This window comes from Blennius ocellaris (assembly GCF_963422515.1).
Source record: "Blennius ocellaris genome assembly, chromosome: 18".
In the NCBI taxonomy this organism is placed as follows: Eukaryota; Metazoa; Chordata; class Actinopteri; order Blenniiformes; family Blenniidae; genus Blennius; species Blennius ocellaris.
In genome coordinates, this window is record NC_137667.1 from 16,099,000 (window position 1) to 16,126,778 (window position 27,779).

Genomic DNA, 27,779 nt, shown 5'->3' on the forward strand with positions numbered 1-27,779 from the left:
CTCCTAGCTGTCTACGTCTTCCCAGAGAAGAGGGCTCGTAGGGGTGACCCTGTCCACCACCGCCCTCTGGCATCCGACACTAACCTGCCCCCCCCCACTCCCCCCCCAGTTCACACCTCACTCCCTCACCCATCAGCGCAGGGTGGGATGGGCAGGGGTTTGGTGAGTTAGCCAGGGGGCTCCAGGGTTAGCAACAGGGGCAGGCAATGCCAAAGAGTAAAGGACGAGGAGGAGAAGCAGGAGGAGGAGGAGGAGGAGGCGTGTGTTCGCAAGACAAGAGGAGGCTGAGGAAGGGAGGCAGCCGGACAGCTATCCCGGCACTCTTCACCATCACTGAGGAAGAGGAGGGACAGAGGCGAAGAGATGCCCGCAAGAGGAAGAAAAGAGGTAGGAAGGAAAAGCAGAGAAGGTCGGGGGACAAAAGTGACTTTGCCTGTTTGGATTTGGTCGAGTGCTGGAGCTCCAACTGTGTGTCTGTGATGGAGATTGAATGAGGACATGAGTGTCTGGGGCGGATCCTCCTGGACGGGATGTTCACACTGCACCTTCTGAACATCAGAACACAATGACACATACCATACTACCGGTGTCACCTGGAAAAGTTAATAACTGTGTGTGCGTGTGCGCTGTAATCTGGCGAAGGAAAAGTCGTCTTAACCCATCAAGCTCATCCTTCCAGGGACAGGTGGTTGACTCCGCTGATGAGAAAGCGGAGTTTAGTTGTGTGTGTCAGGGAAAATCGGCTGACAAGGCAAGATCGGGTCAAGACAAGGGCAGCAGATGAGAGAAAAACTACTCGGCTTCAGTGTGTGTGTGTGTGTGTGTGTGTGTGTGTGTGTGTGTGTGTGTGTGTGTGTGTGTGTGTGTGTGTGTGTGTGTGTGTGTGTGTGTGTGTGTGTGTGTGTGTGTGTGTGTGTGTGTGTGTGTGTGTGTGTGTGTGTGTGTGTGTGTGTGTGTGTGTGTGTGTGTCTGGTTGCAATGCTTCAGTAAGCAGGCAATCAACAGGACAGCTCTGTGGGTTCAATGTGGAACAATTTCATTTTCAGTTTTACGGGGAGAACTTGCACAACAGGCACTTGTTTAATAAGTTAGTTATTATTTCGTCCCCTTTCATTTGTGCGTTGTCATCATTCCTGACCGCTGTCTACTTGACCGAAACAGAAACAAAAACCCCACATCTATCAGGTAGCGTGACATCAAATACCTCATCTCGACATTTCAGGTTTGTGCCAGTGTGAGTCAGCAGACGACACACCAGGTAATATGAGACTTTCCAGTTCTCTCTGCATCTGCAGCTCAGTCAGACCAGTAGGTTTCACATTGCTACGATAACACCGCTGGGTTTAGCCTGACTCGATCTCGCTACATTCACATGCACAGCTGCCACATAGTATCTTAAAGGAGATAAAAGAGTCTTTGGTCTCTTTCGTAAACCATTGTCTCTCCTCTGAGTGTGATACATTCTTACAGTTCCAGGCGTGCCGTTCCCTCGCGGAGCACACGTTCATGTAAAAGCTCACTCAAGCCATGAATAATAGACAAGAGGAGATGCTTTGTGCACGAAGTCACTAAGTATTACCTCACCTTATCAAGTGCCCATTTATGTTTTACACTGACTTGTAGTTGATAAGGAATATTATTTATCACTCATGTAGATTTGAAAGATTTATTTTTGCGTTTTTACACTTTCAGACTCATTTGAACCATGGCACGGTCCAGTCATTTAGTCAATATTAGATGCACTGACGGAATTGAAGTGAAAGTGATGCAAACTTCTACAAAAATGTTTTTTTGAAAGAATAGCTGCAGTTATATTACTCAATTGCGGAGTTGTGCAGCGCCGATGTGACAAAATAAACATTGTCCTTGCACCTGTTATCCGGCCTGTTTGTCCTCGAGCTGGAAAGGAAGACTCCCATCATCCCTACCCCCTTTTGCCTCTCTGGTGGTTGCAGCTTACAATTTAGCTTAGCATTAGCAGCAGCTAATCCTCTCAGGCAGCAGGGGAGGAAGGAGCGACACAGCGTGCCGGCCTGCTACCCAGCGGCCGGGACGGCACAGCATTAATCGCTAACTCTGACCGTTTAATCTGACGGGCAATGAATGCAGATAGACTAAGGGGGGGGGTTGGGCACACACACACACACACACACACACACACACACACACACACACACACACACAGACACACAGAGGGAGGGCAGATTAAATGATCACACTCTCCCTATGTCTCGCTCTCTGTCACACACACACACACACACACACACACACACACACACACACACACACACACACACACACACACACACACACACACACACACACACACACACACACACACACACGAGGACAAAGGATTGGGGTTGGAAAGTCACCATAACCTGTCTCACACTGTCTCTCAGCAGCCTAAACTGACCTCCCTCTCCTCCTCCCTCTTCACTCTCCCTTCAATGAGGAAACAGTTCAGTTCTGGAAGGATTTATTTTTTTCCCCCCCCTACTTTTTTCCCTGCCGGACCTTGGCGTTCGAATTTGGGTTGTGGAAGATGTTCACGGGAAGCAGGGACGACAATTCTCAATTTGAGCTAGTCGGAGTGGGACAGTAGTCAGGGGCACAACAGGTCCCACCCTGGGATCTACACCTCTGGAATTATGAACCACAGAACAGGTAAAGAAAGACTTGTGCTCTGACCTCATTTATTTCGCATCGACGGAACATTCAGTGAAACGAGTTGAAGTTCTGCTGTCTGGGCTTTGCACAGGACCATCAAGTATGCCCTCCCAACATCCTTGAGTACAGCTGGTTTAATGAGAAAACCTCGCCAGTCCAAGGAAGTGCCGGATGAGGAATGAACAGACATGCAGTACAGTGAATTAGCATAAATTTCTATTCTCTGAGACTCTGTGTTTTTTAAACTTTTTTCATTTGTTTTGTTTGTTTTTAAAGATTTTTAAAATGGCGACTTCACAGGTTGTGAAGGTTTACTGTGAGGAGGATGTGATAATAAGTGCATATTTTATTGTCAGCTGCAAGGACTCTGTTCCAACTGATACCGTCGGTGATGTGTTTGCAAAGGCTGTCAAACGCCTGTCCCGTGTCCACAAGCAAATATGCTCACAACTAATAGAGGTTTGTTGATATAATGACCTCTGCAACAGCTGGTTGACTGGGTTGGGCTCAGTAGGGACACACAGCCCACATCATGGGGATTATAGGCCAGGTTTTTGGATAATTGAGGCTCCTACAGTGCAATTATAGCAGTCCTGTAATGCCATAAATAAAATGTGTGTTTTGTCAACGTGGGTATGACAGGTAGTTTCACTGCACAATGGCAATCAAACATGCTTGACTAAACTTTCCACTGAATCAGATGTTTATTTAATGTACATCCAGTGGCTTCTGTGAATAAACTGGACCAAGAATCAAGTCCTTGTTGTTCAAATGTGGGAAAGTATGGAACAGGGGTCTGCGTCTGTAACCTTTATGAGCAAAAGAGCTGTTTTTTTTTTTTTTTGGTGACTTTCACCAAATCCAATTTATGCAAGTGGAGCTGCAAAAACACGTTTACCTTAAAATTGAGGCTAACACTGTTTTAAAAAGTTTCACGTCTAATTTTGAAACACCTACAATCATTTGCATTCATGAAGTTTCAATTACAATTTAGGATAGGAAGCATTTCTTTACATTTTCAGCTGGGTTTTTTTAACCTAATTTTAGCGGTTTTAGCATTTTTTTGTTTGTTTTTTTTACAATTTTGACATTTAAGCTTTTTAACTGTTTCAGTTCTCTTTTCAGAGGTTCTGCCTGTTTTTGTCTTACATTTTTTTAGTTTTTCTTTAATAATCCCAGTCATTTTCGTGTTGTTGTTTTTTTATTAACACTGTTTTAGCCTTTTTGTACGGAGCTCCTCTGATGACATTGGTGAAAAAAATATTGCTTAATAACGCGTTTGTCTTTTTCTAATGAGCTAAAAAAAAAAAAAGCTAAAATATTTTAATTATAATTTTCTGGAAAGCTCCAGTGAGCCACTACAGAAGGGCTAAAGAGCAGCAGGTTGAAAATGATGGCTAATGTGCAATTTGTCCAGCATTTCATCTCCCCGGTCCAGGGGTCTTCAGTTGCGAGGGCCAACGTCCTGCATGCTTTGGCCCCTCCCAGTTGCAACACACCTGAATGCAATAAGTGATCGTTAACGGGCTATTTTGTTTTTTTTACAAGCTCAATGATGACCTCTGCATTAGATTGAGATGTGCTGAAGTTTGGAGAGGATAAGCAGGATCTTTTCAACTTTTCGACTGCGCGGCTTATGTTTCGTTTCAAACGTTTTCAGAACTACCTTTGGCTGAAACGGTTTCAGGAGTAAAAGAGAAAGTTCGTGTCCTTGTCGCGACGTCGGGCTGACGGTTGACGGTGTTCAGGTGCGTCACGCCGACAGTAGCGAGGCTACATGCTGAACATGATTAAAATACGACTGACACAAGCATGCGCAGCACCGGCCTAGGACGGTTGGGCACGGCCAGACCAAATTTCTTTGGCTGAAGAAAATGGTGTCATTTTGTTCGGCAGGACCCCAGAGTGCCGAAATGTATTCTTATTCTTATGGAGTTTGAATTGACCTTTAGTCTGAGCACTTACAGGACAGTTCAGCCAGTGCATGATGATTATCATAACCATGCAACAAGATTAATAAAGTCTTTTATTCAAAATATTTATCTCCCCCACCATCTACGTTTTCTCCCTTCGACAAAGCTTTACTTTTCACTCTCATTCTTCACCCTGCACAGTTCCAGTATAGTCAAGATGCCCTTTGACCTCTGATAGCCTCACTGTGCTTCATCTTGCTGAATTGTTTTATGAAGCTCTGGATTGGTAGACTAGTTTAGTCAGTGTGAGACAGCGACTTTGTTTTTTTTCACATTAGCAGACATACAACTGCACATGCTCATCATTTTACTGAATTTAATAGAATCTATAACAGGTTGGTCATTTTGTGCAATAAAGTAATTATGTCATGCTATATTCCACATTACTTTGATTAAATGGCTCCTGTTCTATAGAATTCACTAAATAATTGAAGTACGATGTGCAATATAAATAGCGGGGATATCAATATTAACATCTTTGTTAATTCATCCAGTTTTTGCCATCATGCCCTTCGAACACTGCACATGCTGATGCACCAGTCTCATTGAGTGTGGATGTGCATGTCCAGTCGACGGCCGCCTTGTGGCTCTCAAGGGACACATTTTCTCGACACACACATTTATCTCTAACAGAGCATCATCATGTGTCAACTTGGTAGCAGTTGTTTCTTCTCACAGGGGAGTAATAACATTGTTTGGATTAACTCCACCTGCAATAGATTTATTTTTTAACTCAGGGTGTGCACGTTCTCCGTTTAAATACTTTGAGGATATCAAGATGGTTTTTTTTTCTAATTGCATCATTAACTGTCATTTACAGCAGATGATCTGTATAGAGAGGTATCGGAACGTCAGCATCACTGCTTCTGGTGCAATTATTGAGCATTGCTTGTATTTTGTCCTGTAATACACAACATTTTCATCTCTTAGAAATAGTGTGTGCTCGTTTACACAACAATTGTGTTCGGAGCCACTGAAAATGCAACGTTTTGAAAACTGCTCCCCACGTGGAACTTTTTGAAAATGCTTCTGACTTTGTCTCAGGAGGAAAGCAACTTTTCAGAAACTGCTACATGAGCACCACAACCGTAGTAAATACTTCTTCTGCCCATCTGCCCATAAGAATGTCCAAGTACTTGCCATTATTCATGTTATGGAATATTGTTCTGTGTGCATATTTGTGTGTTTTCATGAGACAAACAACCAACAGCGCCATGTCATAGCCTGGCATGCTGGCAACATCGTTTTCAGCATTTTTGTTGTTTTCATGTAAACGAACATCTTTTTTCATAATGTTGCCGTGTATACGCAGAACTTTGTTGAAACAAAAACAATGTGTTTTTACTGAAAATGTTCAGGTTTTTTTTGTTGCTACAAATATGCAAACAATTGACGTCTCATGCAGAGCTAACGTTATTTCATTTATGCCGTTATTGTGTTTCACCAAAAGCCCCTTTACAAATGTCAAGTATTTGGCCGCAGCACTGTAATCTCCCTTCTCACTGAGCTGATCTTTTGTTTGACGAGAATGATTTGAGGGGCTAAGAGCATACAATCCCCTGGAATAAAAGAAAAAAGCTGGTGCACCTGAAGGCAGGATGGACCTGTGAATGCTTGTGTACACAGATGGCCCAGAGACTGACATGCAATACCTCCGCTCCTCCCGTCTCTCTGTGTGACACCACGTCTTTTTGTCAAGCGCGCCCTTTGTGCATCATGCCCAAATATCTCTATGAATTAGGGTGGAGACTGCGATTAATACTTGACACGCCATGCGACAAACCACCGACTGTGGACAATCTCATCTCAAAACTTTTACTGGAGCAGAGAGGGAAAGCACCTCAGAAAACCTGCTTTGAGGCGGTTTAGGAGACGCAGTGTATCTCTGAGTGTGTCCTAAATAAACAATCTCAGCTGTGTTACAACACAGACAAATGCTCCCAATGCTCATCGTGGTCCATCACTGTACTTAAGGAGCCTTTTCACTGACTTGTGTGCTTTAAGCTGTCAACGCTTTACTTTTACGTGCTTAAATAAATCCTACGATTCTGTAGGTTTTTGTGTATTTTTAATTTTTAATAAGTTTGCTGAAGTGCAACAAACTAAAAGGCTGACTTGAGACAAAAAAAGACTTGTATTGAATGTGAAGGATTTGCTGAGGACTGGGAACAGCAGGACGTTCCACATTCAAGGTCTCATTCAAGGGAAATGTTTTGACGTCGCTGCCTCAAAAAACAGAAACAACCACAGATACGTCTGTTTCGTTTATCTTTTTCAGAAGGTGTTTTTTTTTTTTCTGTTCCCAGTGAGGAAGGTAAATTAGCATCAGTGCCATTGCCGTTCACATGTGTAAGTACACACACAAAGTGAGCAATGAGTGTACTTTTGTCATCTCTGGAGTAAAATTAAACTGGATATGAAACCTGTTCTTTGCTCCCTCGTTATTCAGTTTCTTTTAAATACCACAGCGGATCAACAAAAGATAACACGTTTTCCTTAACTAGAGGCCAGAATTCAGATGATTGAAAGTGAATAGAGAAATAACCGTCCAAACAATTAAGTTTTTATTACATTCTGGATGGATGGATGATCTGTGGAGGTGTAGCTCACAATCATAGAAGTGAAGAGTTTCAGTTTCAAAAAAAAAAAGAAATGTGTCTTGTCCTTACGCTGCGAAACAAAACGGAGTGTTTACTGTAGAGTCCGGCCCGTCTGTTTCTGCATCAGGACCAGTTTTCAGTTCTGTGTCCAGAAGGAAAGCCTGAAAATGCTGAGTCACTCCTGAGCTCGAAAGCGCAATTAATCATCAACCTTACTCTGAGCCCAGTGGCGACGCTGCAGCCCAATGGAGATGGTTAACAAATGCAGTAAACAGATATGCCTTATATTTTTTTTAGGTTATGTAGTTTCTTGTTAAGTCACACTGCAGACCACGAGAATGCAGCAGGAGTCTGCAGACCGGCAGGTACCATAGTTGCCGTGCACCACTCATTGTTATCTTTTATTTATATACCACATGGTTATTTGCATTTTCTTTTCCTCTGCACACGTGTTTCTATTCATACACATATCACACATCTATTTTAAGTTGGGTTTTTTTTTCTTTCTTGGATAGTATTCTAAGTATTTATTACCTTATTACAGAATAAACTCTTACATTTTCATATGTGGCCTTTTCCAGTGAAATGTGTCAATATCTTTGTGGAAACTTTACAACTTTACAACTATAACTGCCCTTTTGCCCAAATTGTGGGCTAGTGCCATAACCATTGACCAAAAGGTTATTTGTTCGAGCAAATCGCCCTGAAAGAAAGTGACATCTGATCATATTGTCATGTAAATATAATAAATAAATATAATCCTAATGAAAGAAATGAGGCATCTGGCAAATATTTACACTCTGATTCTTTTCTGTAATGCACATTTATAATACACTACTATCGTACACTAAGCCATTTACTTACGTACTGTCCAGTCCTTCATTATTCATGTGCTTTGTGTACTGCGCCTGTGAATAAGTTAAATGCTATGTGGTTGTGGAGCTGCTGAGTTGGGAGATAAACCTGTCCACTGCCATCCATCTAAAACGTATATAGTAGTTCTTTATCCACGTGACAGTGTAACTTATTAACGAGACACAATGAGGGGTAGAACTACTGCCTTTCTTTTATCATCACCCCCCCACACCATGTTCTCTCTCACTTTTTCTGTTTGTTTATGTGACACTTGCTTTTTATTTCTTGCAGCATCTAACTCGCAGTATAAGTCGGAGGATGGCAGAGTGTCCGCAGCCACCTGTCCCAGCTCTTCAGGCTCTGGGCAGACCTCCACCCCCACCGTGACCCCGACCCCGACCCGCACCACGACCAGCAGCAGCCCTAATAATGATAATGCTGCGCCAAAAGCAGGTGAGTCGCTCAGTGTGTACAAGACCACATTACTAATCCCAGTTTAGTTGGGATTGCATGTTCATGTGGACTAAAAGTTACACATGCAACATAATTTGGCACGACGTCTTTTCACAGTACATCATGGAGAAGCACTTAAATCATCACCACAGATGTTGATTTGTTTCTTAATGTTTTGTTTCACGTCAGTTATTTACGTTTGACTTTTCAAGACGGCATCAGTTAAACAAAGTACATTTTTGATTCTCTGACTTGTAATTGCATTCATTTCCTGAAGAAATGAATGAAACACAAGTTTTTAGAATGTAGTTTCTTTTTTTTTGACTGTAGAAATGACAGAAAAGAAGAAAGTTCCTAAAGGAACTCGTGAAAAGGACATAGGCAGCACAAACGTTTTTTTGTTTTGTCTGTAGCTCGCCAATCTTTCAACTCGGTTGTTTTTCCTGAGACTGTTTTTTTTTTTTCTTTCTCTGTTTGTGTTACAGACTCGTTACTCTTCAATAAGATTGACGAGCGACAGAGGCTGGCCCGCGAGCGCCGGGAAGAGCGTGAGAAACAGAATGGTGAGCTTTTTTTTTTTTTTTTTTTAAACCTTGTCTGCTTGACTATGTCTGCAAAACGGCTTTAAATGCACTGGCCACTTTGTTTTCTGTCTCCCCTGCGTCGTTTTGGTGATGAACTGGGTTGGTGGCTGTGGTGAAAGTGCCTTGCTCCCTGGTTGTTACATAAAGTCCAGGCTGAAGCCAGGCACCCGGTTGCCAAGGGTTCCACCTTACATAATGCTGCAGTCAATGGGACGTGTTGAAGGAGGGCTGAGGTTTAGGATATAGCTTTATTCTACTTCTCTTTAGCCGAAGTGTGCCTGTAGCATCCCGTCGCCGATGGATTGAGGGAGTCCGAGTTATTTTTACATGTTGTGATTTTGTTGAAGTGGTCATACCGGCTGAGGGATTTGCTTTGTGTCGAGAGCTAAAGCTGAGTCACATGACCACCAGCTGACCCTTTGCTGCTTTAAGCCCGGCTCCTTTTATTTTTTTTTTCTCCAACATCAAATGTCGTGTTATTTTTTCCCCCTTCGATCAGCTGTCAAGGAGGCCCAGTGGCAGGCACGTGAGGAACGAGCCAAGCAGCACTATGAGAAGCACCTGGAGGAGAGGAGGAGGAAGCTGGAGGAGCAGCGGACGAAGGAGGACAAGAGGCGGGCGGCGGTGGAGGAGAAACGACGGCAGAAGCTGGAGGACGACAGGGTGCTGAAGTGATTCATCAACACGCCAGGGCATCCTGGGCTTTTAGCTTCAGCCTTTCCACCTGAAAGGCATTAAAACAGGGTCACAAGTGTCCAAGCTATAAAAAATAAATGTCAGCATGTTAGATTAAAGCTGTAGATTGATAATTACTTGGAGTGTGAATTACCAGAGTGTAAAAGTCACTGACCACACACTTTAATACAGATATGTTTTGTCAAATGTTGCCACAGCTTTCTTAATGGAAGAAAATCAACAATTGACTTAAAAAAAAAAAAACAGTATTACTTTGTAGTCTTGTAGGAACAGGATCACAACATTTCATATAAGATGTGGAAAACGACAAAAACACTGCAACAATTTCAACAGAAGAGGACTTGCCTAGCACAGATATTTGTAGTTTTGGAATATTTTATAGAGGTACTTCTTAAATAACCATAATGATTTATTTCAGCAGTCCTACATCCCAGAAATAGTGTTATCGTTTTGTTTGCAACTCACTTTGTATTGGTTTTTCTTTCATTTCACACATTAAACACTTTACATCCTGAAGTGAAAGGAAAATAGATCAATAAAAATAACTAAATACAATGAACACCTCGCCAAAAGAAAATAAAAGCAACATACAAATCCAAATTGGTATTGTCAATTTCGAAATCTTTCCAGGTAAGATAAATCCTATGTTGGGGCCATTTAAATGTTTACAATAATGTATTGTGGTGTCAGAGTATTAATCCTTTTAAAGTTATTAAAGGAAAAAAGCCAAGACGGCAGTCAGATCTGAACTTTATCCAAAAAGGGCCCCATGTATATTTTCTTTCTCCTGTTGGTTATTAATTTTGAAAATCAGTTTTTCATAGCTGAAATAGTATTGTCTCAATGTTTTATTTTTGTGTTTTTTAAATGTTATTTCTAGTAGTAAGGCTGAAGTGGATGGATTTACTTTCATTCTGAATATCTGACTCCATTGATTCCCAACTGGTGCAAAATTGTCTCTTGAAAGCTCCGTACCCGGCAGCTGCTGATCTCCCCGTTGCTTTGACTGAAGGTTCGTCATGAGGCGGTGATGCGGCGGACTCTGGAGAAGAGCCACAAAACCCGACCGAAGACCAACCGCTGGTCTTGGGGAGGAGTTCTGCACACAAACACTCCCAGCACACCGGCAGGTAATCCGACTCATCGCAAACCTGCTCAGTGACACAAACGCTGCCGCGCATAAAGCTCGAGGCATGCCCTGAACTCTATTGCGCTCCAAATTGGTCGTGAATATTTGTCTTATTATCAGGATGTGGCCAGCCTTGCCCCGATATGAATACGTCTACCTGCCTCTGCGTGCCAGTATTGTTCTGCCATGTTTATAATTGAACTGTTCAGAGCCGCTGCCCTCTGTTGTTGCCGCTGACTCACACCCTTCTCTGCCTCTCCCTCTCCCTCTTTCTTTCTCTCCCTCCATCTCGACTTCAACCTCTCTCCCTGACTCACTTTCTCCCTCTTTTACTCACGCCCTGGGATCTCCCCCCTGCCCGCTCTCTGCTCTTTGTTCCTCTGCCATTGTCCCCTCCCGTCCTGGTCCAGGTTTTGTCGAGTCGGCTTTCCTCTATCCACTCGACCTTGCTGGACTGGAGCACATGCAGAGTGCTTTCAGTCTCTCCCGCAGCTATGGAATGACCTCCCAATGTGAATATGATAGCAGCGTGTCAGTTAGCTGGCTGGTGGTAGATCACCAGCCCTAGCGCTGTAATTGTGCAGCACTGTTGTACCTCACTGTCATTAGTGTCAATGTAGGCCAGTGTGAGTGGCACGGTTAGTCTCCGTTACGTTGTGTGGTCTGAGCTTCTATACCCCAGTCAAAGAATCATTCTAACCATTTTAGCTTTCATGGTAGGTAACAGTAGTATTAATGCTTTTTGATTTTTTTTGTTTTCCTTTTAACAAATTCTTGGTAGCTTTTTTTTTTTCCTCCCCCAAATCTAACCAGAATTAACCAACGTAGAGCCTCTCAGAGATTGTTGGCACCCCCCCCCCGTGCACTTTCTTTATGTACCACTGATTTGTTTTCTTGTGTTTTCTTGGTTCTAGATGCTGACAGGCGATCAGTGTCCACAATGAATTTATCCAAGCACGCAGACCCTGTAATTACGAAGCGCCTCTCGTCCTCCTCTGCCACACTCTTGCACTCACCTGACCGAGGTAATGAAAATGAACTTTGCACACTCGAGCATCAATTTGTGCTTGTGATGATTTGTGATGGAAGTTCAGGGGAAAGCTCAATTACCTTTTTGTAGTGATATGAATCGGATCATTAACTGTATTTGCCACAGTGATGGACAGGACGTTGGGGACGAGGGTCTATGTTTTGCAACGTTTACAGATGACATTGTAATATGTGGGGAGAACAGGCAGAAGATGACCTGGAGAGGTGAAATATAGGTCAACTGAGACAAGTCAGAATACATGCGTGTGAATAACATGGAGAGGTGAAGATGCGAGGAGTAGAGGTAGTGAAAGTGGACGAGTTAAATGTTCTGGGTCAACCATTCAGAGAAATGGACAGAGCACAAAAGAGAGGAAGACGAGACCGTGTGCAGGACGGAGCAGCTTGCGACAGAGGGGGAGCAGTGACACTTAATTGGAAGGTTTCTAAGAAAATAGAAGCAGTGGCACCGTCTCAAAGGCAGGAGGCGACGATGCTGATGATCAACCGGATTAAAAATGACCCGATCAGAGAGACGTCAAAGATTCAGCCGTCCAGAGCGAAGGTGGAGAAGCCAAGTTGTGACGGTTTGTAATATGGGCTGTGGAGAAATGATGGACATGTTGGACGGAGGGTGTTTTTAAACGGAGCTGTGCCATGAAGGAGGAGAAGAAGTAGACAGGAGCAGCCAAAACATCAGGAAGTGTCAAAACATATGCAACAAATGATGTTCACTTCCATAGTAGTAAAATTAAAAGCTCATTCTTGTTCCTGAGATCTAATCCCAGCAGCAGAATAAATAAAGAGTGTGTGTTTTGTTGCTGCTGATGTACTGTGAAGGTTGTGCACTTTGTTATATATGTCGCTAACAGGCTTACAGATGAGAACCGCCTCCTCTCCCGCCATAAGCAAAGCTCAGTCCAAACTCCGTCTCCATCAAGAGAAGACCCCCCAGCATAAAAACACAGGTGTCTTCTGGGGATTCTCGCATTGTACCTCAACCCTGTATGCCGCTGAAAGATGACAGGCTGTAAAACCGTAAAAAGAATACCGAGTCTCGTCTGTTAGATATTTGACATGATTGCAAAACCACAGGACGGTAGAGATCCACTGTGCACGTGTTTGCACTTGTGTTTCATCGCAGGGATCAAGTTTTTTTTTTTTTTTTTCCTCTCTCTCCCCCTCTGGCGTGACCCCTTTCTCTAATCCTCTGTAGGATAATCTTTTTGTTTTTTGTGGGAGCACTGTACAGTATGCTGTTTTTATCCCTGCTGAAAATTCTGACACCCACAAAAAAAAACTTTGAAATACATGCCTGTTATTATTCTTATCATTATTATTAGACTGTCCTGGAGTCCTTTACAACCGCAAACACATTATAAACGTCACGCTGAAACAAGTTCTTTAACTATGATTTACGACTCAAACGATTATTACAGACTTATTCATTTTTACAGTTTTCAGCCTCGCATCGTTATCCTGCACAACTGAAATTGCCACCTCTTACTGCAAAACTGCATGTTTCACCTGTTCCACCGTCGTGGGCCTCCACTAAATGAAAGGTTGTCATTAAAGCACTTTTCTTCTGAGGTACTTGGGGACTTTATGTGGCTAAGTATTTTGACTCCTCGCACAAAAGCTTTCAAGCATATATCATTTGCATCAATGCAGTGACAACACTTTATGCAGATGTCTGTTGTTCTCTAGGGTTTATTTAAATGCCGTTTGCTCCGGGTTCGCGCTCCACTGCAGGCTGTTTGCTTCCCGTCACGGTCGGGTGCATGCAGGTGTGGGTGTGACACAGCAGCCAGTGCATGGTTACCACCTCACCTTAGCTCTCGCCCACACGGCTGTGCAGTGGTATGGGAGGAATGGGGGACAAATACAGTAATTATACGCATTTTCTAATCGGCTTTGGCTGCGTGCTGGGGCTGATCAGTGAGTAGCTAGTAGTGCTGGCAGTTGGCCTCGCTGACATATTATGTGCGTTTGTGTTCAGGGTTACGCCGCCTTCCATTGACGCCATGGGAGAGCAACATTGTGAGCCGCCTGCAGCAGCCGACACACTCCTATCTGGCCCGGAGCCGCAGCGCCATGAGTTTGTCTGGAGAGCAAACAGGTATGCGGCACACAGCCTTGAGGGTTTTTGACTGTCGCGAGGGAACACGTGCACCAAAACAACATTAAAAACTTCCCCCCGTTGCATTTTGGCCGGTTGAACAGGGCAGTTTGGGACGTTAATCAGATTTGGCTGGTCTTAAAGCATTACACCGTCTGAAACTTCTCTTGACGGCCTGTATCAGGCACCCAAAGCTCACACGCACGCACAAACACATTCACACACACGCATTTAAAGGTCAAAATAATTAAGCTCTTTAAGGATCATTTTTCTGCGGTTACATTGTCCGAGTATATTGTGGTTACCACAGCAACAGTCATAAGTATAAAATGTTCATATCTTAAGTAAATATTCCAAATAATAAAATATATATATGTAGGCATGTCTTCATATAGCTTTCAAGAGAACTCTTTATACACCCAGCAGTGGCTTCCATAGCTCCAAAGAGCATTTTTCCTCTTGTGTTTTTTTTAACAGTGCTTTTAAACTAAAGAACTCATGTCAGTGTCTCTGCTTTGATTTCCTCCTTTCAACATTGTCCACAGTGTTTAGTGTGTACTTGTATATATTGCTGCTTGTGTGTTATTCAGTAGCTTCAAGAAACGATGCTAACATGAGGGCTTCTTACAGGTGTTTTCATGCTTTCAGAGATTCCTTCTGTCTCGATGTATCTGAGCATGATAGTAGTCACAGAGACTGGATTTAAAGCTGCATTCATTGATTTCTCTTAACTGTGAATTTGCCCATTAAGTATATTTCTATCAATCAATGAGGGCCCACTAATGCTCTATTTCTCTTCTTTCCTGTTGACCAACATCTCCATTCGATTCCTCTCGATCCTTCACTCTCCTCCCCAATCCCACGGCTTCTCTTTCATGCGTCTGGTCTTCCTCTCATTCCTTCCACACCTTCCCGATCCGTTACTCTCCGCTCCTGTTAATGAAAACCCTCACGCTGTCCCGATCCATCCCACCCTCGTACGTCACCCTAGCCATGCCTGTGTGTCCTCGCTCAGTGTCTTGCCATCCCATGGGCTCCATATCCTTCAAGACCCTGCAGGCCCAACCCCTCCCTCACTGTCGCAACCAGGAGAGGAGCCTCAGCAGGGAGACGGCGTCCTCGTCTTCTGCCACGCCACGCAGGAGGACCACCGGAACGACACGGGTACGCGGTGGCATCTGTGGGCCGCTTCATTTTCAAAGTAGCACCGTTGAGTCAAATGAAGTACCTGTGTGTTCATGCGTCAGACCAAATGATACCAACATTAGGTCACCCAGGTTATTGCATATTGAATACCAGTATATCCCTGGTTAGTGTCTGACGCCACACACACACACACACACACACACACACACACACACACACACACACACACACACACACACACACACACACACACACACACACACACACACACACACACACACACACACACACACACACACACACACACACACACACACACCGGCTCACACGCACACTATTGTAGCCAGTGTCCATCTGCTGTGTCACAGCTTATGCCATTAAGGTCTTAGATGTACAGTACAGAAGATGCCCTAACACACTGACCCACAGACGGACTGTCTGCATGCACATGCTTATAGATAATCCTGACCCTCGCCGCTAAAACAGTAAAGTGTCATTCATTCGCACGTTTCATAAATTGAACGCATTGAAGATTTTTGGCTCCTATCGTTTTGTTTGTCTATAAAAAAAGGTCAATAATGCTAGCGAGTCTCAATGAAAGCAGTTTGGGGTGTCACCATGGCAACAGTAAGGATTTTTTACTGGTATGTTTGTGTCCTAGCATGGGGCCGCAGGTTCCGTAGAGCCGGACAAATACTTTTGAAGTCTAATCCTGTTAGTGATCATCTTGAACTGCTGCTGCAGAGTCTCGACACCTGTGATTTTTGATTAATCTAAATGTTGATGGGCTTTAATCTCTCTTTTGTTCTTGAACCGGTGGAGGATTGAATTCCTGCGTCGATAATGATGGAAGTGATATAATTTATTTCCTCAATGTCCCTCCCGCAGCAACAGCAAAAGGACAGAGACCATGTTAGAAAGTCATGGAGCAACTTGTCACTTCCACTGGCTCCTGTGTTCACATTGCCCCCAAGCAAGCGCTCCTCCTCCCCAGGCAAGAAGAGCAGCAGAGTGACGGCGCCCTCTCCTGGCAGGTAGGAGGAACTTAAGAGCCAGCTCACTGCATGAAGGTCACATAAGCTCTTTCTGAACAGGAAAATATCAGATTCATATCAGAAATGGGTTTGCTGAAGAGTCATAACATACTATTCCCATATATTGCACACGTTTTGATGTGCTTTTTGTGTCAGTGCTCCCATTTCCACCAAAATCCCATCCATGTTGGCTGGTTTTTTGGTTTTTGTGATTTTTGCATAAACTGTTTGCAGAATTCTTAATAAAAGTCATAGCACACTAATCCCAATTTCCCCACACAATGTGGCGAGCTTTTTGTGTACATGTTTTGTGTTTTATAGATTTTGTTTTAAGTTTTGTCCCTTTTTAATTAAAAAAATTTTTGTAATTAGGTTAATGTCTCTATCATAAATTGAGAATAAAAACAGAAAAGGAATGTTTGTGCTGGTCCACCAGAACAGACGTTATTGTCCTGACAAAAGTTTTTCTATCAAACCATAAAATACAAAACTGATGTATCGTCCAATCCTCCTTTGTGTTTGCATGCAGACCTCCACAGAAGCCAGCCGGGCGTCCTCCTACACCCAAGCTGCTCAAGTCTCCCGGGGCAGAAGACCCTGGAAACCTCCGTCCCCTGAAGGTCTCCCCTGAGAGCTCCAGCCCCTCTGCGCCGGGCGTAGCCCAGCAGCAGGAGGAGGAGGAGCAGCTCCTCAGCCCTCCGCAGCCTCGACCGCAGCCGCTGGGTCAGAACAAGTCATCAGCCGAGCAGCCGCCGACTCCTGGACCCAGCAGTTAGTCCCTCTGCCGCGCAACCAGGATGGCCAACATTCCACCAGTGGATTTCCTGTCAATACGGGTGCTTTGTCTTCCAGATGGAGTGAGCAGTCCTCCGGCCCACAGGCCCTCAGCCGGCACCACGGACCCAGAGGAAGCCAGCCGCATCCTGGCCGAGAACCGACGGCTGGCCCGCGAGCAGAGGGAGCGCGAGGAGGAGGAGCGCCGGCAGCAGGAGGAGCAGGCGAGGTACGCCAGCCGGGCCGCGGCGTCGACCTGTTTGAGGCACGTCTGATGTCGCGGGTCTCTGTCCTCCTGCGCAGGCTGGCGAAGGAGGAGATTGCTCGGCGTAAGGCGGAGGAGAGAGCGAGGAGGGAAGAGGAGGCTCAGCGCCAGGCGGAGGAGAGGAGACAAAAGGAGGAGGAGGAGAAGAAGGCAGAGGAGGGGAGGCTTCAGAAAGAGAGAGAGGAGGCCGAGAGACTTCAGAAACAGGTCAGAGGAGACACTCCTGCATGACGTCTTTGTATTTATGCAGTGATAAGGGTTTAATACAGAAGAGGTTTACGGTTTGCACCCACATGATCTTTTAGTTAAATGAAGCTCGTTTGTATTCATCAGAAAGAGGAGGAGGAGTCTCGGCAGAGAGAGGAAGCGGAGAAACTCAGGCAGGAGAGAGAGAAACACTTCCAGAAAGAGGAGGCTGAACGCTTGGAGAGAAAAAAGGTAAAACACACTAATTCCGACCAGGACTTATTTTTCGTGGCGCTCAGCTTCTATTGAACATCTTCTAATGGTTCATTGTTCCATCGCAGCGTCTGGAGGAGATCATGAAGAGGACCAGACGCTCAGACACCACAGACAAGGTGAAGGCCGTCTGGACAAAGAGTGGAATCAAATATTCAACTGAAAAATCTGCTGATACTCATTCTGTGCTTTCCTCTCACTAATCCAGAAAGTCAGGAACGGAGACAACGCAGGTACATTTACTCGGGAAAACACTTTCGCGCAAACATATTCCAGATTTTTCTGACTGCTGTTTTGTTTTGTTTTTCTCTATTCCACCTTCAGTGACTGCTTCCTCTCCTGCTTCAGCCGCCGTCACTGTTTCACTAACACACAATAGTAACGGCAGCAGTGGCCAGCCTGAGCCGAACCCGGACCACAGCGCCGCGGCACCGAGCCGCCCCGGGCAGAGGTAGAGCACCACTTCTACCACCGCCACGAGGTCACAAGTGAGACACGTACGATCCCCGTCCTCTTGTCTTTCCAGGGAGAACGGGGAGTTCGAAGAGGTGATCGTACTGCCCTCACCTTCCAGGTTGTCTCCTCCTGAAGGGGAGGAGCAGCGGGAGGTGGGGGGGGAGGGGGAGGCGAGGACTCCCGTCATAGCCTTTACAGAGAACGGCGTCCTCAAGCCGCTGGGCGGGATGATTTACCAGCCCCGGAGGGACCAGGTCACTCAGCATTCACTCGTCTGTTTCTTAATGCTTTGAGAACAAGATTATCCAAATGTCCTAATGCCAGGAGTCGGTGCATGAATTCACTAAAGTCTGGAGAAATGAGAAATTTTGGCTTTTGACAGAGAAGATTTCGCAAATGTTTCATTGTCATGGACCTGCTCTGCTGCTCATTTGAGTTGATCTTTTAGATTATGTCCTGCATCATCGCTTGTGTTCCCGCAATGACGGAAAACAATGATTCACAAAAGAGAGGGACACTTGAAGATGAATAAAACACAGTAAAACAGTAAAATAACCTACAGGTCCACTCTAAATGAAAACATAGACATCGTTAACTTCAGTTATCAGTTAGAGTTGTGTAATCTTAATCAAAGTGTCAAAGCACAACACCACACTGTTGTGTAAACAGATATGCCACAACTCTCTCCCCCAAGCATTAATCAGAAAAACAAAACAATGTTATATTTCCAATATGGCTTATTATCTCTGCATATTTATTCATCAACCTATTTCACCGAGACTGAACTTAAATGAGCAGCTTCCTTCCTGTTTCTCTCCTCTGCCTCTCAAGTGTTGTTTCATCTATGAACTTAAATTATTGAATTGAATTTAGGCTCCTTCAAACACCAACAATAGACAAAACTAAAATGTCCTAATTTTTTTGTGTGGAGTTAAATACAATTGTACGAAAGCAGAAACTGAAACGTACAATATTTCACTCGGTTTCCAGGAACATTCCGAAAAAGATCCACTTTACTCTGAATTCGTTCACGACGGCAGGTCAAGTCGTCAATTTGATTTCTTTTCCCGCTTAGATATTGCCTGACGACCTGTTTGGACACGACTCGACCGCCAGAGAGACGGAAGGAGACGCGGACGAGTGAGAGAGAGAGAGAGAGGCGGACAAACAAGAGGACGGAGTCCAAGGAAAGACTTGAGACGCACCAGATTCCTCTCACCCTCCTGCCACAAGACGAGAGCCGCGGCTTTATCCACGAGATGACGTCTCCAAAGACCCCCTCCTCCCCCCAAAGACCCCCCCCCCCCCCCCCCCCCCCTCCCTCCCTCTCTCCAGCTTCGACCAGACTCGCTCTGTCCTGAGGGGAAAGTGAGGGATTCCCAGGAAGACGGCGGACCCCCGCACTCCGGTGACTCGTGTGAGACAAAATGAGAAACTGATGTTCGAACTGATCTGAGCTGTAAAGTCTTCAGCCTCCATACTTGAAGAGTTCTGTTGTGTAAAAACTATAATCAGCAGTTCCCGACTGGAACTGGACCCGATTTATGGTTTCCTTCATTTTTCTGTTCGTTTAAACTGAAACGTCATGTTTGAACATTTATATATATATATATATATATATATAGATATATAAAGATAAAGATGTCGGTGTACGAAGTTAAACTGAGATGACTGGAAAGTGAAGTGCGATACTCTGCCGTGTCTACAGTGTTTAAAAACTAGAGGTTATTAATGGGGTGAGACGGGGTGATGGAGTATTACGGATGTTAGGTTTATTAATGACAAAATGAAAACTGCAGTTCTCACCAGAACTGAGAATGAAGATGTTAAACTTCAGATTTATTTTATTTTTTTTGTCTAGTTTTATTTAATTGCTGTACAGATGAAATGTGATTCTTTTTGCTCTCGCCCCGTCGTCTCTTTCTGTTCAAGACGTAGAATAGAAAACAGCTTTGGCTTCTGGTCCCGCCCCTTTTTATTTTCATTGGTTACATTTAAAGCCGCATGGGGTCGCCGGAAGAGGCGGACGACCAAGCGTGTGCAAAAAAATTACGTCGACGTTAAAACAATGTTTAATTTGATCTTTTTGATGAAGGATTTACACAAAAGAAAAAGACGCTGCTAATGTTTGACGTTCTTTTGCCTTACTGCACCGTAGGAGGAACGAGGTGACTGGATTACTCACTGAACATCCTGGAATTGATTTCTGATTTTGTGTAAGAGCTCTAATGTCTACATGTTTCCATGACAGAAAAAAAACGGACTGAATCAAGTGTAGAAGTTCCACTTCATCTCTCTTGCTGCTTTGTTTTCCAGACTTTTGCACTTAAGCTTTCTTTATGTTCTTATCTTGCAGTATGTGGAATAAACCTCACTTGTCTGGATTATGTAACTGCGGGTCTCTACCACTAGTACAGAGCATGCCGTTAACATGAGCCTATAAATTATGTATAAAAAAAAAGTCAATATTTTATTAAGATCTCCAAGCTCTGGCGACTGATGAGCCCTTTATAGCGACGCCACGCGACTGTAAAACCGTTTGACAAGGAAATTAAACTTTTTGAATTGATTCCCGATCGGTGTCTTCCACTTTTCTAACAAGAACATTTTAAAAACAAAGTGCACGTGAACAAGGGCTGTAATCATTTGTACATTTATTTCTGCAAAAAAGCAAAAAAATAATCACTTGGAAAGCCTGAAGACTTCTGGAGAAGAAATATTTACAAAGTAGTGGACAGAAAAACAAAGTTTCAGCTCCAACAGTGGAATTAACATGACATTCTACATTTATACAAACGTGTCTCGTGAATCAACGGAACTTCCACACGTACAGACGGGAGCCTAGAACCACAGGTTATCACCGCTGCCGCTTCACCAGTAAAAGGTTTTTGTGAGGAAGCTGGCGGCGGTGTTCAGCCAGCTGCCGCTGGCGTCCTCCTTCGCCGCGGTGCGCGAGATGGCTCTGTCCACATCCCTCGCCGGGCTCTCCTCCTCCTCCTCCTCCGGGAGGTAATCGGGCAGGGACGAATTCTGCGGCACCTCTGCCCCACATGGTTTGAGAGCGACGTAAACCTACAAACGACAAGCTGGGCGTTACAGAAGACTTGACTCTTACATGTAAACGTCTGTAAATATATCCGAGGATCCTGCTCGCCTCTTCTCCGGCCTCGTTCTTCACCACCTGCTGGGCTGATAACACCTTGGTGGCGGCGATTGCCGTTGCCAGACTCTCGGTGGGCAAGTCTGAACGGATGCGGACGGTGCATCTCTTGGAGGCCATTTGGAAAGTGAAGCTGATGACCCCTTTGACCTTCAGGAGAGCTTCTTCACACAAGCCCCGCTGGTCCTTCACGGCAGAGAAGAAGAGACTGCGTTAGCGAACTCTCGCTCCTTCTGGAGGAGAGAAAAAAATCGTGCTGGGGGGGGGGTCAGCCTGCTCACCGTGCTGTCCAGCCCCTTGATGTGCAGCGTCACCGACTTGGCCTTCTTGTTCGAGGAGTTGAGAAAAAACTGGGACTTCTTTTTCGTCTCGGGCACGCGCGACGCCAGATTTGAGGGGGATTTAAGGAGATCGTACACCTCCCGTGCTAAAGCTGTGATGTCCAAAGATAAGCCTTCCCTGTGAACAGAAATACATCTTAATGTGGGTTTTTTTTTTGGGGGGGGGCTCGAGATGAAACACCAAATGTGATGTTCTCACCGTTCCATGAGGCTCTCCAGGCTCACCATCATACCCAGTTCATTCTTCATGATGGAGATGTTAAGGGACAGCTCCGCTAGGTACCGCAGAGTCTGACGACACAAGGAAAAAAAAAAAAATCACTATAAAAGGAGATGGGAGGGCCACCTGCATGATGCGCTGTGGATTTGACATCGCTGAAAGTCCGGTGACTTCCCCACCTGCAATGTGGCAAACAGAACTTCTGGGTCTTTGTGGTCCAGGAACAGGACCAAGCCGGGGAGACATCCCTGGTCCTGGACGATCACCTCTCGGTTCTGTGGCTCCGAGGCGAGGTCCCGCAGCTGACTCACCACTGATAGGGCATCCATCATCTTCACTAATTCCCCCACACCTGAAACTGTGGGATACATAAAACAGTCAAGCACTGATTCTCAGCAGGCTTGATTATTGAAACGGAGGGTTTAATTTTTTTAAATTCTCTTGTTATTCGTACAGGCATCATTTTACATAAACAGGCATTGGAATTCAAAGATGTATTGAAGCATGGCTGTGAAACGTCCATCTGATTTTGTCCATTTTTGCCTTTCCAGGATTTTTTGGGGAGTACAAATTATATTGGTTATTTACACACACAAAAAGCAAACAAACAAAAGAAAAAGGGAGCGCTCTCTCTCTGCAACAACAATCAAATCAAGTCAAATCAAATCAGTTTCACATAATCAACTCATTTGGTCCAGCTTTTCTTGTTCTCCGTGGAAGTTAAATTATATTTTTCCGTAACATTATTTTTGTACAAAACGTCAATCCATTCACCAATGATGGTTCTATTTTTAATCACCATCCTAGTAATAGGCTTCTTGCTGGCTGTCAGTAATACAGCTGACGTGTTTTGTCTTTGTTGTTCCACGACTCTAATAGTAATTCTCCCATATACATTATCACAACTCTAAATTGGACATTTACAACTAAAGATATTGTTTAAATGTGTGTCGATCTCTTCCCGGTAAGGCCTTATTACCTGGCAGTCTCGGGGAAATATTAAAGTGGTTGGCTTCAGAGAAAGTCTGTTATTTCAAATCCATTTTCATAGTTTAAAAATCTGTATCTGGATGATAATGTGGTCAAGTACACCACGCGAAAGATGGTCAACGTCAAATTCTGCCTTGTACTGGAGAAGAAGAGACGAGACTGTTTCCAAATGGACAAAACATATGATGATGTTTATTTACAGCTGATTAAAGCCTTTAAAGAACATGTTTGTTGTTGTTTTCCAGACCTTAGCTCTGGCTAACAGTGGCTAACTACGTTAGCTAACGACTATCGGCACGTCGACAAGCTGCAAACTTAATAAAACACCGTTTATCCAGTTGTTTTATGGCACCGTCTGTAATAACAAAGACATTTACACAACAAATGGAGAAGTTACAGTGAAAGAAACATAAATCGAGTAAAAGTGACTTTAATGAGACTTTCTTACCGACATAGAAGAGAAGCGGCTCGTCCACGAAAATACAAATTTGGTGCTCACGTCTCACGACTCTGGATTGGCTGAGAGGCGCGGTAACACGGTGCACTCCCATTGGCTGTTTGCTGTTGTTGTGTGCCGGCAGCCAATCAGAGGTCGTCTTACTGCTGCGGCTTTATTTGACTTGAGACTTGTGCGCTGGACGCGTGAGTAAAGAGAAGAAAAAGGAAGCTGTTGTAAATGATATTTTTGTCCCCCCCCACAAAGACCCTCCAGAGAAATGTAGCTTCAGATGAGCGTTTTGAGGCGGTGAGTAAACGCAGACCTGTTATTCAGCATCTTGCTCCGCTACTTTTTGATGATCGCTGCAGGTTTTCACGGTGCGGTGCTCGTCCCAGGCTCCCCGCACTGCTCACGAACTCAAGGTTACTGGCTTTTAGTTGTCACTTTATTTATTTTTTTTATCGCATTCACACTTGATTGTATACAATTTACTGCGGATGCAGTCGTGTCTTCCTCTGAATCGGCTCCATCCTGATCTTCTCCTCAATCGGCATCACTTTTCTGTTTCCTCCATCTGATCACAGTTCTTCATTTCCATGTTGTAGTGTTTTCAGCGTGATACCACACGTATTCATTCTTTCTATTCATTCTTCTTCTTCCAATTTTTCTATTGTTTTTCAGGTGTAAAGTATGTAACCTAGTGGCATCCTTTCTTCGTTGGCCGTTCTCCAAGTCAGTCAGCAGAAAGACGAGCTTTGCAATTGTCAGCTGGTGCAGGAAGAAGAAGCCCTTGTAATGTCTCTCGTGGAGGACATGGTGCATGTGCTGCACATGGTGCTGGAATACTTCGGGGTTCCTCCAGATATGGTAAGTGCCCAGGTGCACCCCTGATGTGCCGGTGCATCCTTCACTATCCATCCCTACATCCATTCTTCCATCCATATTGCTTCATGGTGTGCTGGAGCCAAATCCCAGCTATCTATGGGCGAGGGACAAGGTCCACCCTGGACAGATAGCTCGTCCATCCCAAGACCAACACTGAGACAGACAACCACACACTCACATTATGTCCTAGGAGTAATTTCGGGTCATAAAATTAACCTGACATGCATGTTGTTTTTTTGACCTTGGGAGGAAACCTGCACATGCATGGGGAGAAAATGCATCCAAATAAACAAACCTTATTTTTTCAAAAGTTTATAATAACTTCCCGTGACACACAGCGCATTGATTTGTCTCCTAAATTAATTTTCTACTCGAGGGCTGAGACATAAGTCGGCTTGAGTTTTGCTAAATAAGAATTCACTCTTGATCATCTTTTTTTATGGGTCACTTTTCTATGAATGACTGCAGCTCTGTGACACTTTCACTTTCTCTTTCACAGTCTTTTTCAAAATTTCAAGCTCAGTACATAAGTGAATTAAAAACTATATTTTATTTCATTAATTGCGCGATGCTAGATACAACAAATAATGTAATAATGGCTAATATTGTGAAAACTGTGACAGTTTTAGATGTAATAAAGCCAATAATAAGAGTCTGTTTCATTTGATTCAGGATTTCTCAGTGACATGCTGAGGGCCAGTCAAGCAGAGCTCAAGGGCCACACATGGCCCCCCGGCCCTGATGATGTCCTTAGAGGGAAATTCTTTTTATTACTGTTTGACTGTTACAGCAAAAGAATGCAGATGATGATGATAGATGAAAAATACAATGGCGTGCATGGGCCTAATTTAGACGAAATTAACCGAAGGGCTATAATTTTCAGCCTTAAAGGGAGCAATAAAAATGTAAACAAAATGTTCTTCTGAGACTGTACTCTTTATTATCTATTTACGGTCTGATCACGTCAATCGCCTGCAGGAATATGAGGATGTGACACTTTGTGCAACTTACTTTGTATTTTTTTTGTTTCTAAATAACGACGTGGGTTTCATCTTGTGTGTCTGATTGAACGTGCAGCTGGTTCCAGTGTGGGACAGTCAGCTGTGTGGTCAGTATCGCAGCATAGTGCGGATGATTGGATCCAATCTGCCTCTGGCGCCGACACCACGGGTCCACTTTCAGGTATCGTGCGACTTGTGCTTTCAAATGCATGACACATTGCATAAATGTCTATAACTGCAACTCAGCAAATTCTATATTCGATTTCTATTCATGTCTGTTACATTAGTTTCTATATGTAAAAATATGCAAAAATCAATATACAGATCTGGCAATGTCGTTGCAATGTTAAAGTATCATTGTCCACTGAACCCTAAACTTCTTCCTACGGAGATTGTGCACCTGGGCAACCGGCACCATTTATGTGTGAATGTGACGATATGTATCAACATTATGAGATTCGTGAAGTAAATGAAGTGTGCCACATAAGTCAAGTCCTTTAACATTTGTCCGCGGTTGCTTCCAGGTCCCGTTACTCGCCTACAGACCTTACGGCTTTGTGGACGTCACCGTGGAAACGCCAGCGATCCCATCGTTTGCTGACGTCATGTGGGTGTTGGAAGATGAGGGTGACAGTTTTGCCAAAACCAGGTAAGGGCAAAAATGGTTTGGGAAAATGCGAATTTCATTGGGTAAGGTCTTTTCTACTCATCAGTCTTCATACGCCTGACTAGTGTGTTATTGTGCTCCTCAGTTGAACACAGAAATACCTTTCACCAAAGTAAATGTAGCAAGAACTCTTTCTCTTTTTGAACACAAAACAAAAGTGACGTTTTCTAATGGAGCCGCCGCATACGTACATTAAGACTGATGTGCGGTTTTGACAGGAACCATCTACCTCCAAGAAAGCAGAGCACGGCGAATAAGGAAGCGGTGGTGTGCCGGGGACCGGCGCCGCCTCGGGCCCAGAGCGGAGGACGGACTGCCAGGCAGACAACAACCGGTCCAGACGCTCTGAAGAAGATCACGGCACTGGAGAGCGAGCTGCTGAAACTACGGGCTCAGATAGCCATGATTGTCACCGCCGCTCCGGCTGCAGGTGCATACGCTTTGCGTCACTGAAACGTTTTTGAAATAGTTATCGAAACGTAAAACGGCGTGTCCATTTGTTGATGTTTGACTCTTTTTTTTTTCCTTTTAGGTTCAAGTGGCTTACAGAACGGCCTCTCTTCACCTTTGACGTCTCCGTCCCCACTCACCTCGACACCTCGATGTGCCGCTCTGCCTCCCCCTCCTCCTCCTCCTCCTCCCCCTCCCCCTCCCCCTCTTCCTCCTCTTCCTCCTCCTCCCTGCTCCAGCTCCTCCACCAAGGCTCTATCTGTGACTGAGCTGATCCGCCAGCGCAGGAAAAATGAGAAAGACCTCGATAAGGGTCATGTCAAGCCTCAGGACCGAGAACTAACCAAGGGCTCGGAAAATAAAGGGATTCCCTCCATGCTGGATGTGCTGAAGGACTTGAATCAAGTGAAATTGCGCTCAGTGAAGAGGTAGGCGTCAGGATGAGGAGGATGTGTGTTTCAGTGTCTCTGGTTAAGTTATATCATTGTTCACCTAACATCCAGTACCTTATAAAACATTTCCACCTAGTCTCTCGTTTTTTTTTTTTTTGTATCCCTATACAAGGGCTGTGCTTTGATAAAAAACCTTTTATTCCTTTTCCTTTCAGGTCACCAGGGGGCACACCAGTCAAGAGGAGACGCAGTAAGGGAGGCACAGCAATACTGAGCGACCCAGCAGCGCTTATTGCTGAAGCACTGAAAAGGAAGTTCTCCCAGTATCGCCACAACGCTTCCTCAGACAAAGAGAATTCGCTCGAGATTTCACCTTTCGGCAGTCCAGAAACACCCAAGGTTTCCTTCTTATACCCCCGAGATTTGATATGTTGTGATGTCACTCTACACACTCCTCTGTATTGTTGGCGGAGAAACTCACCTGGATGGATTTCCGTGTCAGCTGCTAACGCTGCGTTTCTGTTCCAGGTACCACAGCACAACCGACGCAGCCTTGGACGCCGCCACCTCTGATTTCCTGGATGACATCCGACGGTTTCAAGTCGTACATCGTACAACTCCCACAGATGTGCCTCACAATGGATTCCTACTGCAGCTACTGACTTTACATTTCTTTTTTTTTTTTTTTTGCTTGTCTTTTGCTGTTGTAACAGTTTTGTTTTTCTCACACAAATCAGTGTCGATTTGTTTACATTTTGAATGTATTATTTTTAGTTTCTCAACAGTTGGTGTAAGCGAGGGTTACGGTACACGTGTTTTTGTACACTGTTGGATCCTGTTTCAAGTCGTATCTATAGTGCTATATTTGTGTCCACAGCACCTTTTTAAAGATAATTTAATAACAGTTTTGAGCAGCTATGCGCTGAAGCTTGCAGCTGCCCGTTTTCATGTTTCTATAATTATTTGTCATTCACTCCACAATAAATGAATAG

The 27,779-nt window shown here is 44.4% G+C and overlaps 3 protein-coding genes across 3 annotated transcripts; 2 read left to right on the forward strand and 1 right to left on the reverse strand.

Annotated features, from left to right (window-relative positions):
• Nucleotides 1-206: 206 nt before the first annotated feature.
• On the forward strand, nt 207-19,508 carry map7b (microtubule-associated protein 7b; the record flags this gene model as incomplete). The annotated part of the gene is made up of 20 exons (XM_080513918.1): nt 207-387; nt 8,390-8,551; nt 9,037-9,114; nt 9,635-9,798; nt 10,844-10,961; nt 11,371-11,472; nt 11,875-11,985; nt 12,862-12,957; nt 13,989-14,108; nt 15,100-15,272; nt 16,143-16,288; nt 16,818-17,059; nt 17,141-17,291; nt 17,366-17,534; nt 17,661-17,765; nt 17,855-17,905; nt 17,995-18,019; nt 18,111-18,237; nt 18,313-18,496; nt 19,318-19,508. 20 exons carry the CDS (start codon nt 207-209, stop codon nt 19,384-19,386), a joined length of 2,574 nt encoding a protein of 857 aa, XP_080370044.1. The 3' UTR covers nt 19,387-19,508.
• Nucleotides 19,509-21,113: 1,605 nt separating this feature from the next.
• On the reverse strand, nt 21,114-22,295 carry armc1l (armadillo repeat containing 1, like; the record flags this gene model as incomplete). The annotated part of the gene is made up of 5 exons (XM_080514339.1): nt 21,114-21,314; nt 21,397-21,588; nt 21,684-21,861; nt 21,943-22,034; nt 22,143-22,295. 5 exons carry the CDS (start codon nt 22,293-22,295, stop codon nt 21,114-21,116), a joined length of 816 nt encoding a protein of 271 aa, XP_080370465.1.
• A 1,329-nt stretch (nt 22,296-23,624) lies between these two features.
• mtfr2 (mitochondrial fission regulator 2) lies at nt 23,625-27,454 on the forward strand. The gene is made up of 8 exons (XM_080514134.1): nt 23,625-23,698; nt 24,074-24,259; nt 25,355-25,459; nt 25,803-25,927; nt 26,164-26,375; nt 26,478-26,823; nt 27,003-27,186; nt 27,316-27,454. Exons 2-8 carry the CDS (start codon nt 24,188-24,190, stop codon nt 27,358-27,360), a joined length of 1,089 nt encoding a protein of 362 aa, XP_080370260.1. The 5' UTR covers nt 23,625-23,698; nt 24,074-24,187; the 3' UTR covers nt 27,361-27,454.
• The last annotated feature ends 325 nt before the right edge of the window (nt 27,455-27,779 follow it).

Coding starts and splice junctions, on each gene's coding strand:
- mtfr2 (XM_080514134.1), top strand. CDS start 24,188: ATGTCTCTCGTGGAGGACATGGTGCATGTGCTGCACATGGTGCTGGAA. Junction 24,260..25,354: donor TCGGGGTTCCTCCAGATATG/GTAAGTGCCCAG, acceptor TTGAACGTGCAG/CTGGTTCCAGTGTGGGACAG. Junction 26,376..26,477: donor CACCGCCGCTCCGGCTGCAG/GTGCATACGCTT, acceptor TTTTCCTTTTAG/GTTCAAGTGGCTTACAGAAC.